The sequence below is a fragment of the Macaca thibetana genome, chromosome 14 (assembly GCF_024542745.1).
Source record: "Macaca thibetana thibetana isolate TM-01 chromosome 14, ASM2454274v1, whole genome shotgun sequence".
NCBI classification, from domain to species: Eukaryota; Metazoa; Chordata; class Mammalia; order Primates; family Cercopithecidae; genus Macaca; species Macaca thibetana.
In genome coordinates, this window is record NC_065591.1 from 50,285,016 (window position 1) to 50,300,208 (window position 15,193).

Here is a 15,193-nt window from a genome sequence, read left to right on the forward strand (position 1 = left end):
ACTGAGCACAACATGACTGTGTGACAGGGGACTCCTCCAACAGGGGACTTTGGCTTGATTCCCTGTCTCAGTCTTTTCCTTCCTCCTTTTCTTTCTCAGATGTCAGACCTGCAATAGGGCTTTCCATGCCTGCTTCTGCTTCCTCCTCTGCATGCATCATAGGAATTTCCTATCTACTCCTACCTTAGTATCTGCCTCAAACTGACACAGTCTCTACAAATCAAGGTTTTTGTTTTTTTTTTTTTTTTCAGGAAATCAAGAAGACATTGGAAAAGTTTCAAAAATATGCCTCACTCAATATCATGAGAAGAGTGGTGAAAGACTGAAAAAAATAAATAAAAGAAGATAGGCTGAGGCTGAATGACAAACATTTTCTTAAAATGCATACTAGGTAGATATGAAACAAAAAAAAATAAGATCTTAAAAACCAAGGAAAAGGGATTAAAAGGGGGCTAAGGAGATGCTTGTAGTTTCACTTCTCTGCATAAGGAATTAGAAAAGAAAAAATGTATTTTTCATTGTCTGTCAATCTGAAAAAGAGAGACTGCAACCCAGTGAAATCTATCAGAAAGGAGGTAAACTCTCAAAAAGTAAACTGGCATGAGTTCCTCAGAAGGAGCCAGGAAAATATGGTGAGACCTTTCCCTAAAGTTTTGGATAGAAACTCCGTAGTCAGACGTAGTAGAGTAGCTCATCTGTGCAAAGGGGTTACATAAAATGCAGATAGCATTGACAGGATGGGGTAGATTAAAGATGGCTACAAATTCTTTTCTACTTCTTTTACAGAGACATCTCTCTATGAGTTCTAATTCCCCTTCCCTTGAATCTGGTCTTAATGCCTTGCTTGACCAATAGAAGCCAGCATTTGGCAGAAGTAATGTCCTAAGACTTCCAAGGCCACTTCATAAAAAGCCTTGAAGCTTCCATCCAGGCATCTTGGAACTTGGAACACTGTTTTGGGAGCCCTGAGCTTCCATATCAGAAGTTTGATAACTGAGAATGTGATGCTAGAAAAGCCATGTGTAAGATCCTTATCAATACTCTCAGCTGAGGCCAGCCTTCCAGCCATCCCCTCCATGGCACTATATGTGTGAGTGAATACCACTATCTAGTACTCTTCAAGCCATCTGCCAGCTGAATACCACATCTGTTGTTGCTGCACAGAATGGAAGAATCACTTAGCCAAGCCCTGTCCAAATTACTGACCCTTAAAATTGTGAGATATAATAAAAGTAATTGCTGTTGGGTTTTTAAAAAATACTTTAATAATAGAGTTCGGAACACAGGAAAAGACCACAGAGCTCAACATGAACTATTCGAAAGATTACTGGATAAACCATCTCAGGGGAAAGTTTTTGGAAGTGAGGATGCAGTATTTCCTTTGTCTTAACAGAACATGCTGGAGAAATGCATGAATTAGGACTCTGAGGGAAGGCACAGAAAGATTGGATGTACTGAAGAGAAGGTAGACAAAATAATAATTACATCTAGGTTTAGATGAGCTGTTGGTCAGATGGGAAAGTACCTCCTAAGTGGGAATATCCAATTTAGGAACACAAATGTGGATAAGATATCTTAGAAATAAAATATTTTGACAGACCCAAAACTTAATTGATTTCATTTCTCTCAATCAGGGAAATACCAACATCTAGATTAGGTTGTTGGAAAAACAAAAGAATGTGTCAGAAAGTGAAGGGAAGTAAAAGCAGAAAAGTAGCTCAGATCCCGATGCTGCATTCACTCTATGAATTAGAAAAGGAAAGACACCCACATGAGAAGGAGAGTAAATAGAAATTCAAATGAGTCTCTCTAAAGGGAATGGAGGATTAACAGAGGGAAAGAGAACACTGGGGGCAGAGTTCATTACTGCAAAAAAAACAAAAACAAAAAAACAAAAAACAAAAAAAAGTAGCAGAGAGAAATACTATTAAAAACTGGTATATTCAAAATCTATAGGAAGATGCTATTCTGAGAAGCCCCTGGCAGAGGTAGTGACCTTCATGTACTCAGAATTCGGGAACATCAAGAGTGGCCTCAGTTCAGGTATCTGCTGAGGATGATGTTCAAATGCAGCAAATGTGGAAACCAAATGGAAACTCCTTCCAGCAGATAGGGATCATAAAGTTTAAGCAAACCTCTTGTAAGAGGAGGAGACAATAGCCCTCATGATACAGAACTAGAAGAGAAGCACTTGCATATCTTATGTCAAAATAATTTTTTCTCATTTCACCCTAAAAATATTTTGAAAAATATATGACCCCTTGCACATTTTTAATTTGACAGCTAAATTTTTTTATCATAAGTTTAAAAAACAAAGTTGGAAAGAATGTGATTTCCAGAAAATTGCAATGTTGATGTAAAAAAAATTATTACATCACTCTTTCAAATGTATTCAATAGATTCTAAATACCAGAACAACTTGATACCATCATCATTCACTTAAAAATACATGAATAATCTCTTTTTTAACATTCTGCATCTTTCATTAAATTTGTATTCCCATTTCAATTTTCCTTCAGAATTTAATGTAATATATTTAAGTTTTAAAGTGTTTTATTGATCACCCTTATCACACTTATCATTAAAATTTGAAATGTTATTTCCTGTTACTATCAAGCTCCTTGTTAAAAAAAAAAATCTTTTCTTGGTTGAGGATTATTATCAGCCCAATTGGTCAAATGGAATAAATATATTATAAGTCTTGACAAATAACTGTAAGTTATAAAAATTTTATTTTTAAAATAAATATATCTCTAAATGAGATGAATGAGGCTTTTTATCATTTTTAGGATAATTCATTTATGTATCAATGATTGAATATTGACTTAATGCTATATTTTTAGATGTAAACTCCAAAAAATCTTGTTCCCATAAATCAATAGAGGGAAATGAGAGGAGTTTGTGTACTACAGTGTTTTATCCCTTGAGTCACCTTCTAACTTATGTAATCACATAGCAATCTATCATCAAACACTATCTTTAATAATCTGGCAGCTGATAACTCCTCTAAATTGATCTTCTTCTAAATTGACAAAAGCAAAGAATTGGAAAAGATTTGACTTGCAAAAGCATTTGTTACCCAATCATTAGAGGTGTTCATTTACTTTCTCAATTTCTGGGAAAAATTCCAAAAGTACTTTTCCAAGACTTATCAAATAACTATTAATTACAACCATTACTTTTTCACTTAAGAGCACCTTGAGTCACCTGAATTATTCGGAAAGGATTGGGAAAATCAAAGTATTATTTATTTCATTGTCAATACATTTTTAATAAAATATTTTTGTTCTTCAAATATGTTTTGTTGAAAGCTTGAAGCTCCAGCTTTTACTTACTTAATTTATGAAAAATACCCACCCTATAACCTAATTGGCAAAGACAGTCCTTTTAGTCAACCCAATCAGCCAAGTCAGAGTTAACTTTTTCTCAATAAAGACCTGACTTCATTTCTATTTAAGAAATGTTTTGCCAGGTGTGGTGGTTCATGCCAGTAATCCCAGCACTTGGGGAGGCCGAGGCAGGTGGTTCACGAGGTCTAAAGATCAAGACCACCCTGGCCAACATGGTGAAACCACATCTCTACTAAAAATACAAAAATTAGCTAGATGTGGTGGCGTGCCCTGTAGTCCCAGCTACCTGGGAGGCTGAGACAGGGGAATTGCTTGAACCTAAGAGGCAGAGGTTGCAGTAAGCCGAGATTCCGCCACTGCACTCCAGCTCGGTGACAGAGCAAGACTCTGTCTCAAACAAAACAAAACAAAACTTCTATATGTATTTCAAGAAATGCAAAAACCTACTGACAAATAATTATGAAGATCATTCTCTACAGGAAAAAAAATCCCAAAACTGTAAATATTAAAATAAATTAGACCTAAAATAAAATTTGATTTATTTGTATACGTTATAAAGCCAAGATAAAATAATTTACTGAATTTGTAATAATGCAAAGTAATATATAGCAAACATTCTAAGTTAATAACAAATCTAAGAATATGATTTAAAAAGCACAGTATTCCTTTAGTAAATAGGCACATATGTATTAAACTTTGGTGTCTTTAGGGAATAATTAAATAAGAACTGAGAATTTAAAAAGCATATATAATTCAATTAATTTTAGTAGCTCTCACCATCAAATTTTTCTATGTATTTAAAGAAAAAGAAAGGTATATACTGCTTACATCTAATTAGCATAACTGCTAGCAATTAATTTTTTCTTTTCTTAACAGGCAATAAAAAGTAGTATAAATATTTCAGAAAATATTTTGGCAAAAAGACTTTAATTGTTAAATAATGTGCACCAAAATTTTTTTTAAATGTAGAACTTACATCTGTATTTTATCCAATATACCTTGAAAATCTTGGTGGTTCTCAAAAGCGTATTACAGTTACATTTAAAAGAATCAGTGTCATTAACTTTTAGTCTTTGGCTCTTCAAAGATACTTTTTTTCCAGCTAATGTCACATCCTAGGGATGAGTGTGAAAAATAGCTGAGAGAAATTGCTTGCATTTAAATGTGTCCTAAAAAAGCAATGTTTAGTGTTTGATGTATCCTACCAGTGCTCTCTTTGCTTTGGTTTAAGGAGAATGTCCCTCAAGAACCATGCACTATTTGAGAATAAACGGATAGAAGGGATAAAATAAATTGAAAACTTTTATAATCATCCCTCCAACCACACACACACACACACACACACACACACACACACACACACACAACAATATATCTGAATTGAGAAACTGCTCACACTGGGAAAAATATACAATTTTTTTTTTTTTTTTTTTTTTTTTTTGAGATGGTGTTTTGCTCTTGTTGCCCAGGCTGGAGTGCAATGGCACAATCTCGGCTTGTGGCAACCTCCGCCTCCTGAGTTCAACCAATTCTCCTGCCTCAGCCTCCCAAGTAGCTGGGATTACAAGCATATGCCACTATGCCTGGCTAATTTTTTTATATTTTTAGTAGAGACAGGGTTTCTTTATGTTGGTCAGGCTGGTCTCGAACTGCCGACCTCAGGCCTCCCAAAATGCTGGGATTACAGGCATGAGTCACCACACCCGGCCAAAATACACAATTTCTAATGGCACATTCAACATAAATATGTATAAAGCATGGAAATAGTTAATGGAAGCCTAAGGGTCTTAATGGTTCATGAATGAAGGCTTTTTCTTTGCTTGATTCTCCACTCCCATACCAAGATTTTTGCATGGCAAGGCAATGTACTGTAAAATTTGGGATGGGTGAAGAGTATGCCTTTTGGAAAATAATAGAAAGCCTATAAAAAACTCAGTATATTATTGGGAAGATCATTTTTAAGGAAGAAAACAAATGAAAATTGAAGATCTGGAAATAAGATTTCCTTAAAACTATATGTGCTTGCATTTCTCCTGGGAAATCTTTGGGAACCTGGGGGATGCGGTGCATTTGAAATGGTTTGAAGACTACTGGTCTGTCACTTCAGGAAGCCCAAATCAATGCATGCTGGAGTGGCAGAAACAGTGTTTTCAGGGAGCTAGAAATTAAGATGTTTTGAATATGCTGAATGGGAAAGAATGCAAATCAAGCAAGTCCTAGTAAAGAAGCTGCAAATGCCTGACTTTGCAGGAAAAGGGAAACGGTTCAAATGCCCATCAATGAGAAAGGAGGCATTCTTTCTCCCCATATATGGTAAACATAGTACCACAATTAACCTGTGGTGGACTTTTTTCCCCCAGTGGGTGTATGTTCACAAATCTTTATAGACTATAGACAACTGAAATAAACTGACTGACATCCTACCAAGGCTGCCAGCCAGACCATCTCAGTCACTCATCCTTTTTTTTTTTAATTGGCTACAGATGAACATGTATCTGTTAAGGCCTTTGGCAACCCTAAGGATGGCATCCTGGGACAGCAGGTTGCCTGAAGTTCCTGGAGTTCTATAGAAATTGAGGATTGGCTTATTTTAACTTTCTGAGAATATATGTGTAGTGCTGTGATAGTATTATGTATCCAGTATTAAGGGCTTTTTGAACCCTTTTAGTTATGGTTGGGAAAGACAAGTACAAATTGAGAAGTCCTGAAGGAACCCCACCCATTATTGAAGACACAGCCTGGACTACAGCTACTGAAGGAAACTCAACTCCCCACACACCAGAATGAGGTCCTCCTGGCTGAGATGAACAGAGTATAAAAATTGAAGAGATTGTACTAACCTAAGAATTTGGGACTTTGGATTATTCCAAAAGCAAAAGTATTGAAATTTGCTTCCTATTATATTTCCCACTCTCCCACTGAGCAGATTTTGCTCAGCCATGTTGCCCAATGTAGGTAAGTAGAAGCTGCAATGAGATTAAATGGCAATACTAAGATAATCCAAACACACTTGTCAGATGACAAACATAAATATTTCCAAAATTTTAATATGCTCCTATTTTAAAGTTTTAAAGTTCCCTGGGAAAAAATAAAGTAAAAGAAAAACCTTAAATTCTTTTACTCTAGGAATAATCAAAAGTCCCAGATTCTTAGGTTGATACAATCGCTTCAATTTTCATACTTTGTTCATCTCAGCAAGGAGGGCCTCATTCCAGTGTGTGGGGGGCTGGGTTTCCTTCTGTAGCTGTCGTCCAGGATGTCTGTACAACAGTGGGAGGTTCCTTCAGGACTTCTCAATTTGTACCAGTCTTTCCCAACCATAATTGAAGGGGTACAAAGAGCCCTTAAGTCTGGGGTGAAGGGGGTGGGGAGATTTGTTCCTCTGCTCGAGCCCACATGACTTCTTAGTGCTAAAAGAATGTTTCCTGAATTGCATTTCCTAAAACACCCGCATCTCAGAAGAAGTAAATAGATGCTTTAATAATATTTTTTAAATCTGTGACCCTGAAAGTTGGGAATATATTGCTTAACATTCTATAACAGATACTCTTCTAGTCATTAGAGATATATGAATGAGCAAAACAAACCAAAATCCCTGCCTATGGAAGCTGCAGGTCAGACAAGAAATACTATAAGTGCATGAGGACCTTCTGGAAGATTTGCAAAGCAGAATGGCACATCATAAGACAAATTTTGATGTAAAGAAATATATTTGATTTCATTTACATCAAGACAGTACAAATGTAAGATCCTGGTATAATTACTAATATCCTAAGGAACAATATTTGAGTCACTAGTTTAAGAAACACATGCTTACAACACTGAACACAAATTACCCTGTCTTCAGCCAATATATCTCCTGATGTCACTGCTGTCCTGTATGGAAACTTTCTAATGTAAAAAGAAGCCAAAGATCAGCCGAAAATATATTATGAGCATGGTAGACTCAGCCCTTAAGAGGGACATGGGACACGCTGGCAGGGAAGGGGGAAAGCACCAGGAAAGGGGGTTATCAGAAAGAAAACTAATATGCAGATGAATGGAGGACAACACTCTGTGGCCACACACCCCGCTCCCCTACTCCTACCGGGGTGGAAGACCAATAAGGAACCCATTCTAACAAAGCAGGAGCTGGTCTGCTCAGCTTCCAGGCCAGGCATCAATGAACCAGGTGGTCAGACCTGGCATTAGAGCAGGGGACAGCTGGGGAAGTAGAAGCACCAGATCAGGAATTTCACCCTGAATATGGTCAGAATGAAGGAATAGCAGAATGGATCCAACTATACAGCCCAAAGGCCAGGGAAGTAGGCTCCAAGCAAGCCCAGGGAGCTTTTCCCAGGCTCTTCTGACCTATAGCATCAAAGGTATCCTGCCTCTTTGCTGCCTCATAGAAAACACTGATGACTAGTTCCAAACCCAGCTGGCTTTCATTCACAGTTCAGCTTAACACCGCCTTTTCAGCCCTTTTTGTTAGTTTGTTTGTCTGTTTGTTTTGTTTGTTTTTTTGAGATGAGTCTCCCTTTGTCACCCAGGCTGGAGTACAGTGGTATGATCTCGGCTCGCTACAAGCTCCGCCTCCCCCGCCTCCCCACAATTCTCCTGCCTCAGCCTCCTGAGTAGCTGGGACTACAGGTGCCCGCCACCATGCCTGGCTAATGTTTTTTGTATTTTCAGTAGAGAGGGGGCTTCACCATGTTAGCCAGGATGGTCTTGACTCCTGACCTCGTGATCCGCCCGCCTCAGCCTCCCAAAGTGCTGGGATTACAGGCGTGAGCCACCGCGCCCGGCCCTTTTCAGCTCTTTTAATTGAACCTGGCACTTCCAGGAAAGTGGGCATAAAAATGGCATAAAAAGCAACAGCCAGCACCTGTACCCCTGCTCAGAAGTTGCTCCAGGTCTCCCTCCCCACCACTAACTCCAATATTTCTTGCTCGTCACTCCCTCGACCTTTTTGCCCATTTTGGTCCCTGTGTCCCTTGCGTCCTTCTGGATTTGATGGTTGATCACTGCCTGCCCCTGCATGTGACTGTCAGCACTGGCTCATCAGCTCCAGGTGCCTGCCTCAGCACCCCAGCCTGTGGCCCTTCCTTCCCTTTGTCCCTGTCAAGACATGGAGAGTGGCCCTTGAGGACCTTCCTGTGGTTGGGGTTGGGGGTGATAATACTCAGGGCCAGCTGCCCTGACATGGGGGCCTGTGGGAGGAGTGGGGATGAGGCAGGACCAGCATGTGAGTCAAGCCAGAAGGGCCTGCGCCAAACCAGCCACTCAGGAAGGAGAGAAAGCAAACCCTGGGCTCAGCAGAGAGGCTGAATTTGGAGAGGAGCCGACATGGAAAGAGATTTGTTATTTGTGGTAGGCTTTTATTTGGTGGTGGGAAAAGAATGGCAAATATGTAACACAATATTTCTGTAACTATAAATAACCATAAATACCTTTCATAATGAAAACCTTATGGAATCTGCTTTACTGGGAGGTTTTTAAAATAGCAAAGGGCAAGGGAGGGAAATAACATGTATTTAACCCACACTATGTGCTAAACACCTTCCATATGCCTTTGCTTAGTTCTCAAAATTTTCTTCTGGAGAAGGTTTAACAATTTATACAGGAGGAAAAAGAGGCTGAGAGAGGTTCAGGAACTTAACCAAGGCTCCACGGTGAACCTCAGTTTGAAAGTAGATGCTTCAGGCTCCAAATCCCTCCCTCTTTCTGGAATCAAGCACAAGCCTGCCTAGAGGCAGGGGTTAGACTATATGATCTTTCTAGATTCTTCTTTGTTGTCAGGATTTCTAGAATTGGCTTATTCCCTGCAGGTGCCTCAATTCTTTCAGGATAGTAAGGACCCATTGGGTACACTGTGAACATTAACTCAACAGAGAAGATTGAGGGTGGTGGGAGTAATACTGAAAGTGTAATTGGGAGATGCTGGGCTCTGCCACCATCTTGCTGTGTGACCTTGGATAAGCTTCTCCCCACTCTGAGCTCCAGTTTTCACAGCTGGAAAATGCAGAGTTGGGTTAGGTGCTCGGGAAGCCTCAGCCTAGCTCTGACAGTTTTGTTTCACAAACGCTGGAGTTCACTTTGGTGGTTTGAGTAGGATGTTTCCCACTAAAGTCCACATCAGTATCTTCCCCAAGCCTGGCTCAGCCCCTCTTTCTCTCCTTTCCTCCAAGGGTCCACACAAGCACCCCTCCCCGCAGCCCAGCCTGCACTGACCTGAACCTCCCGTGTCAGGGCCAGCTCCAGCAGCTGGCCAAAGTGCTGGCCCAGCATGCTCAGGGTCTCACTCACGCAGGCTTTCATTGACTTCAGGACATGCTCATTCTCAACCTGAAGGCATCTGAAGAGAAGAAACCATGGAGTGGGCCAATGGAAGGGGCATGTGGTCAGCCCAGAAATGTTGTAGGGTCCAGAGCTGGACCTGCTCCAAGCCTGATGTGTGGTGAAGATATCGGCAACTGGGAGTCAGAGATAGAATATTCCACAGCTGGCTCGCCGCCTGGTCTCTTAGTGTGCAGAGATGTGCTGGCCTGAGATGAGGACTACCAGTCCACATTACCAGGAAGAAAGGCCATCAGAATGTGGAAAATGTATACCTCTGGGCTTCTCCCTGCAGAATCTGCCATCACTGCAGCCAGGGTCTATCTTGTCTGTGATGTGGGGGTGGGAGATGGAGGGGCAAAAAGCTTCAAAGAGAGGTGCCAAGTGCCAGGTATTGCTAGTGAGCTCTGTAAAGGTGGATGGCAATGCCTGTGGCCCTTTAAGAAATGGCTGCCTAGAGTGTGCAGAAAGTCTTGAGAATTTTCTTCCCAGACAAGAAAAACAGAGGGCGATCAGGTTCAAATTTACCCCTGTGGCCTGACAGTGTTCCACCCAGGAAAGCAAAAGACCTCAGGGAGCTCAGGTTTTATCTTCAGGATACAGGCTCTGGGAAGGGTGAAGAAAAATGTCAACACACACCTGGGTGTGCATACATGTGAGGCTGAGTTTGTGTACATATCTGAGTATAAACATGTGGATATTTATGTGTGTGAAATATGGAGGAGAGGGTGTGAGTGTATTTCTGTGCTGGTCCAAGCATGTGTTTATATATCTGTATATGAGAAAGTGAGTGTCTGTGGGCATTGAAGTCTATGTGTATGTCTGTGTAAGGGTGTGAGTATCTGCTTTCACCTTGCCTTGACTTTGGGGACCTGTGGGTCTTCCCAAAGCCGTGGAAAACCTTTTCCTTGTTACCAACTCCTAGAAAATCCTCTTTCTTTCTATGCCCAGGCCTCTCCTCTGCCTTTTACCCTATCCCTAGGGCCTGAATATGGGGCAGAAAATTTCAAGAGAATATTTTAAGATTTCTGACAAAAGTCAGAAAAAGAAAACTCTGAAACCACCACCAGGCCTCCCATTCCCGTTCTCCCTCTAGGAGAAGCTACCAGCCCCTTCTCCCGCCAGAGGTCGGGCGGGCAGACCCTGGGAGATCCAGGGTCCAAATTTACCTCTCTGTGACTGCCGAGAGCTCTGAGCATTTGTCCATTAGCAGTTTCTCAATCTGTAGAAAAATAAGTCCATTTTATTCAACTCAGTAAGCATTAACTGAGGACCAACTGCTATGCTGAGCACTCAGGGGCATTAAAAATGAAGAATCAAGTAATGTGACTTGGGGAACAGGCACTTAAAATATAACACAGTGTGATACAGGTGGCAAAAGAGATCAGGGTAGGCTGCTTCGGGAGTGTAAGAATATGAAACTGAGCAATTATTTATGCTGAGGAAGCTGGGAAGCTTCAGGAAAGAATGGGCATTTAAGCTGGGCTTTGAAGAATGAAGAGAAGTTTTAATGCCTGCAAAGCTGAGGAAGAGAAAGTTTGAGGCAAAGGGCAAAGCACTAAGGTGAAATGAGAATGACGAAAGAGAGAATTAATAACAAGGGAGATTTTTAATGGTTCACTTTGGGCTTTGAGAAGAAGATTCAAAGTCATGGGCTGTGGAATCAGAAAAGCTTAGATTGGACCCTACTTATTATACCATTCACTGTGTAACTTTAAATAAATTATTTGGCCTCCTAGAACTCCTGTTTCCTCTATAAAATAAAGGTAATACTAACATTTTTAATCAATTGCTTTAAGTGTTTTGCATGTAACAATTAATCTAGTCTTCACAACAACTTTATAAAATAAATTATATTATTATACCTTTTAGGATGAAGGAACTGGGACACAGAGAAGTTAAGCAACTTGCCGAGGTCCACACAGCAGAGCTGACATTTCAACCCAAGCCATCTGGCATTAAAGTCAATAAATTTAACCACTGCACAGCTTCTCAAAGTAGTGGCACCTACCTCACAGATTGTGCAAGTTAAATGAGATACATGTTTAAAAAAACACCTAGCACAATGTCCACCACATAGTAGGCACTCAGTAAAGGTTCTACTCTCTTTCTTTCCTCCTTTACTGGAAGGGGAGAAAGGCCTCTGGAGCAAAAAAGGTTCAGACAACATATGATTCAAACACACTCTTCTCTAAAGCATCCTGACTTCCAGTTCCCGCCCACTCCTATCCCAGGGCAGCTGACCTGGCCCATTTCCTTCGAGGAGTTCCTGCTGACAGCACTGTACTCGCTGACCATGGAGCGGGCATGGCAGGTCAGACGCACGCTCATGCTATGCACCCGTGCCCAGCGGTCCTGGGCCAGCTTCTGCCCGATCCTGCGCAGCTCTGTGCTGATGACCCAACCCCGTTTAAGCAGCAGCTGCAGGGGGTCTCCAGGGCCAGGGCCACCTGCCAGGATAAGGTCACCCTGTGCATCCTCTTCCAGGCTGATGGGCTTCGCCTGCAGGACACACATGCACTCGCACTCGGTCATGAGCTTCAGATCTTCCATCCAGCGCTGGACTGAGTCCACCTGCATCAGGTGCAGTCTGCAACCAGGAAACAGCACCACGATAATTATCAACACCCCATGATTTCCAAAGGTCTCAATTCTAGGCCATCTGATATTTACTAAGCACCTATTAAATGCTTAGCAGTGTTTCTCCTATTCATGCATCTTGATATTCTCAGTCCTTTCTCGTTCTCTTCATCTTACAGATAAGTCTGAAGCACAAAGTTTTAAGGGCAGATGACCAGACTAATAAGCAACAGGCAATTATGTCTGACAGAGTAGCCAATGATCTTTACAATAAGAGGGAAATGGAAGGGTGAGGCAGGAGTATTGCTTGAGGCCAGGAGTTCAAGACCAGCCTGGGCAATATAGCAAGATCCCATCTCTCAAAAAAAAGTTAATGGCAATAGCCTAAATATCAAATAACGGTTATGCTAAGTGAGCTATAGTATAGCTATGATTATGTAGTATGAATTTGTTTAAAATGATGCTTTCCAAAAGTTTATAGCTAAGAAAAATGTGTGTGCTAATAAAGTGGGGAATGCAGTATGCAAAAATGGAAATGTAAATACACAATTATTATAATAACGTTAGAAAGCTCCATCTAGGAAAAATATTTAAAGGAAACACATTACAATGCTAAAGGCTCTTAATGGGTAATATAACTAAAGTCTTTTTCATCTTTTTAACTTTTCTCTAGTTTCTAAATTTTCTATAGTGAGCATATATATTACTTTTGTAATGGAATAAAATTAACTTTATTTAGTACAACAGCATGAGAACGTAGATTAGTTTCTAAGATCTTAATCAAATAAAATGCAGTCTAAAATTCACTGAGTCAAGTAAAAGTCAGTAATATCAGATCATTGATAAAGCATCGTACATTTGTTGGGTCCCTTATATTTCATATAAGTGCCAGGCACTGTGGGAAAAGCAGATACGAAGATATCAAGCCTCCACTCTCAAAAAGCTTTTGATCTGCCTAAAGAATCAAGATAAACTTACGAGAAGTTAAAAGATAATTGTTATGTGTCAATTAAAAGTAAAGCTTAAAAACAAAACTAAACTAAAAAGACAATAACAAATTTCACCATCATTTCACAACAGAAGACATGCATAGCTAATGACTAAGGCTGAGCGCAAGTTCTTTTGTCTTTGGCTTGACACAGTATTCTGATTAGTCTTTCTGCCGCTGATCTTACCTGCCTCAAACATTCTTCACCTGTCACCAGCTCATTCACTCATCTAAAAATATCAGTACCTACAACATGTCAAGTATTGTTCTAAGACCTAGACTGTAGCAGCAAACAAATAATCACTTCTCTAGTGAATGTTACATTCAAGTGAGAGAACAGTCAATTTTCAAAATAAATGAGCAATGTATGTTGCAAGTAGCAAGTGCTAGGAAGGAAAAGAGAACATGAAAGAAGGCTAGAGAGTGTTAAGGGTGGATGGGGGAGTAGACCTCGCAATTTAAAATAAGAGGATCAGAGGAGGCTCATTGAGAAAGAGACACTTGAGCAAAGACTTGAAGCACACAAGGAAGGATGCCATGTGGATATCTGAGGGCAAATTGCTCCAAGGAGAGAGATCAGTAAGTGCAAAGGCTCTGGAGGCAGAAGTGTCCTGAGATGTGTGAGGAATAGCAAGGAGGCCAGAGTAGCATGGGAAGAGTCAACTGGGGTGAAAGATGAGTTGAGAGCAATGAGGTGGGGGTTAGGGGAGTAGATCCTATAGGGCTGTGTTGGACAAGATGGGGACCTGGCTTTTATTCTGAGTCAGTATAGCAAATAAAGGGCACCAATGAGGCCAGCCTGGTGAAGCAAAGGTATCAAGTAGGGTTGAAATTATAAGGCAGACTCCTGTTATCAAGGTTAAAAAATCATGTCCTCATGTTTACAGTTATTTAATGAGAAGGAGGAGGACTTTCTGAAATATGCAACTATTTGACTACAGGCTTTTACATGTAATTTTTAACCACAAGTCTGATGTTTAATTGTGAAATTGAACATATGATTCTTTTAGGAAATGCTTTTTAAATCGTGTTTAAAAAATAACCAATGATTTTTCTGCCTCTGCCTCCCTTCATGGAAATAGCTATTACATTTTGCAGAGAATTTGAACGTATACATATATATGCATATGTATGTGAACACATACATATGCATATGTATGTAAACACATACGTATATGTTTATGTATACTATGTATACAGACACACACACAGAGAAGAGAAATCCATTAAATCCAAAATCACAGCACCCTACTGCCAATATATCCTTATGAAAACATATTTAATTTTACATTAAATAGAATCACATCTCATATACTCTTTGATTGCAGACAACTTCTAATCTTCTGCATCTTATTATCATCCCCTTATATTTGCCCACCCCTGCCAACCTCAGCCAACTAACTTTAACCTAGTAAGAATCATTTCATATTTTTCTCCACACTCATGCATTCTTACACCGACTTTTATCTAAGTATATATACATTTATAAGGTTTTCTGACCTATTGCTTGTTTTGTAAATATGACCATAATATATACACATCCTGCTGCATTTTTATTTTCTTACTTAACTTTGAAATCTTTCAAGTCATCCAGCAGAATCCTAAAACACTCTTTCCAATGTCTGAGCACTATTCCATATTATGTATATTCCACAACTTATTAAGCCATTTTCCCATTGCTGGGCATTCACTTTTTGTTCAGCTCCTGACCTTTATAAACAATGCAACATTCATACCCTCATGCATATGTTCTGACACATCAGAACCTTAATTCTAGGGCATAGATCCCCAGGAATAGAATTGTAATTCAATAGATGTTGCCATGTTGACTTTCAAAAGCCCCAATGCTTCACATTCCCCCAAGAATGTATTTGGACTTTCTACATAGATATTGAAATATGTTTCTCCGCTGCTTAAATCCTTCAGTTGAGCCCTACCAGACCACCATTCCCTGGAT

At 40.0% G+C, this 15,193-nt stretch overlaps 1 protein-coding gene across 4 annotated transcripts in view; it reads right to left on the bottom strand.

Moving 5' to 3' along the window:
* Positions 1 to 15,193, bottom strand: part of INSC (INSC spindle orientation adaptor protein) — a 133,026-nt gene that overhangs the window by 55,504 nt on the left and 62,329 nt on the right. For 3 of the 4 annotated variants that reach the window (XM_050759415.1, XM_050759417.1, XM_050759414.1), the window contains 3 exons: positions 11,913 to 12,258; positions 10,838 to 10,890; positions 9,564 to 9,687 (listed from right to left, as the gene is read on the bottom strand). In XM_050759415.1, coding sequence (XP_050615372.1) covers positions 9,564 to 9,687; positions 10,838 to 10,890; positions 11,913 to 12,258 — 523 coding nt within the window. Of the gene's footprint in view, positions 1 to 3,636; positions 3,738 to 9,559; positions 9,688 to 10,837; positions 10,891 to 11,912; positions 12,259 to 15,193 lie in introns of all 4 variants that reach the window. The other variant, XM_050759416.1, reaches the window with a different exon arrangement.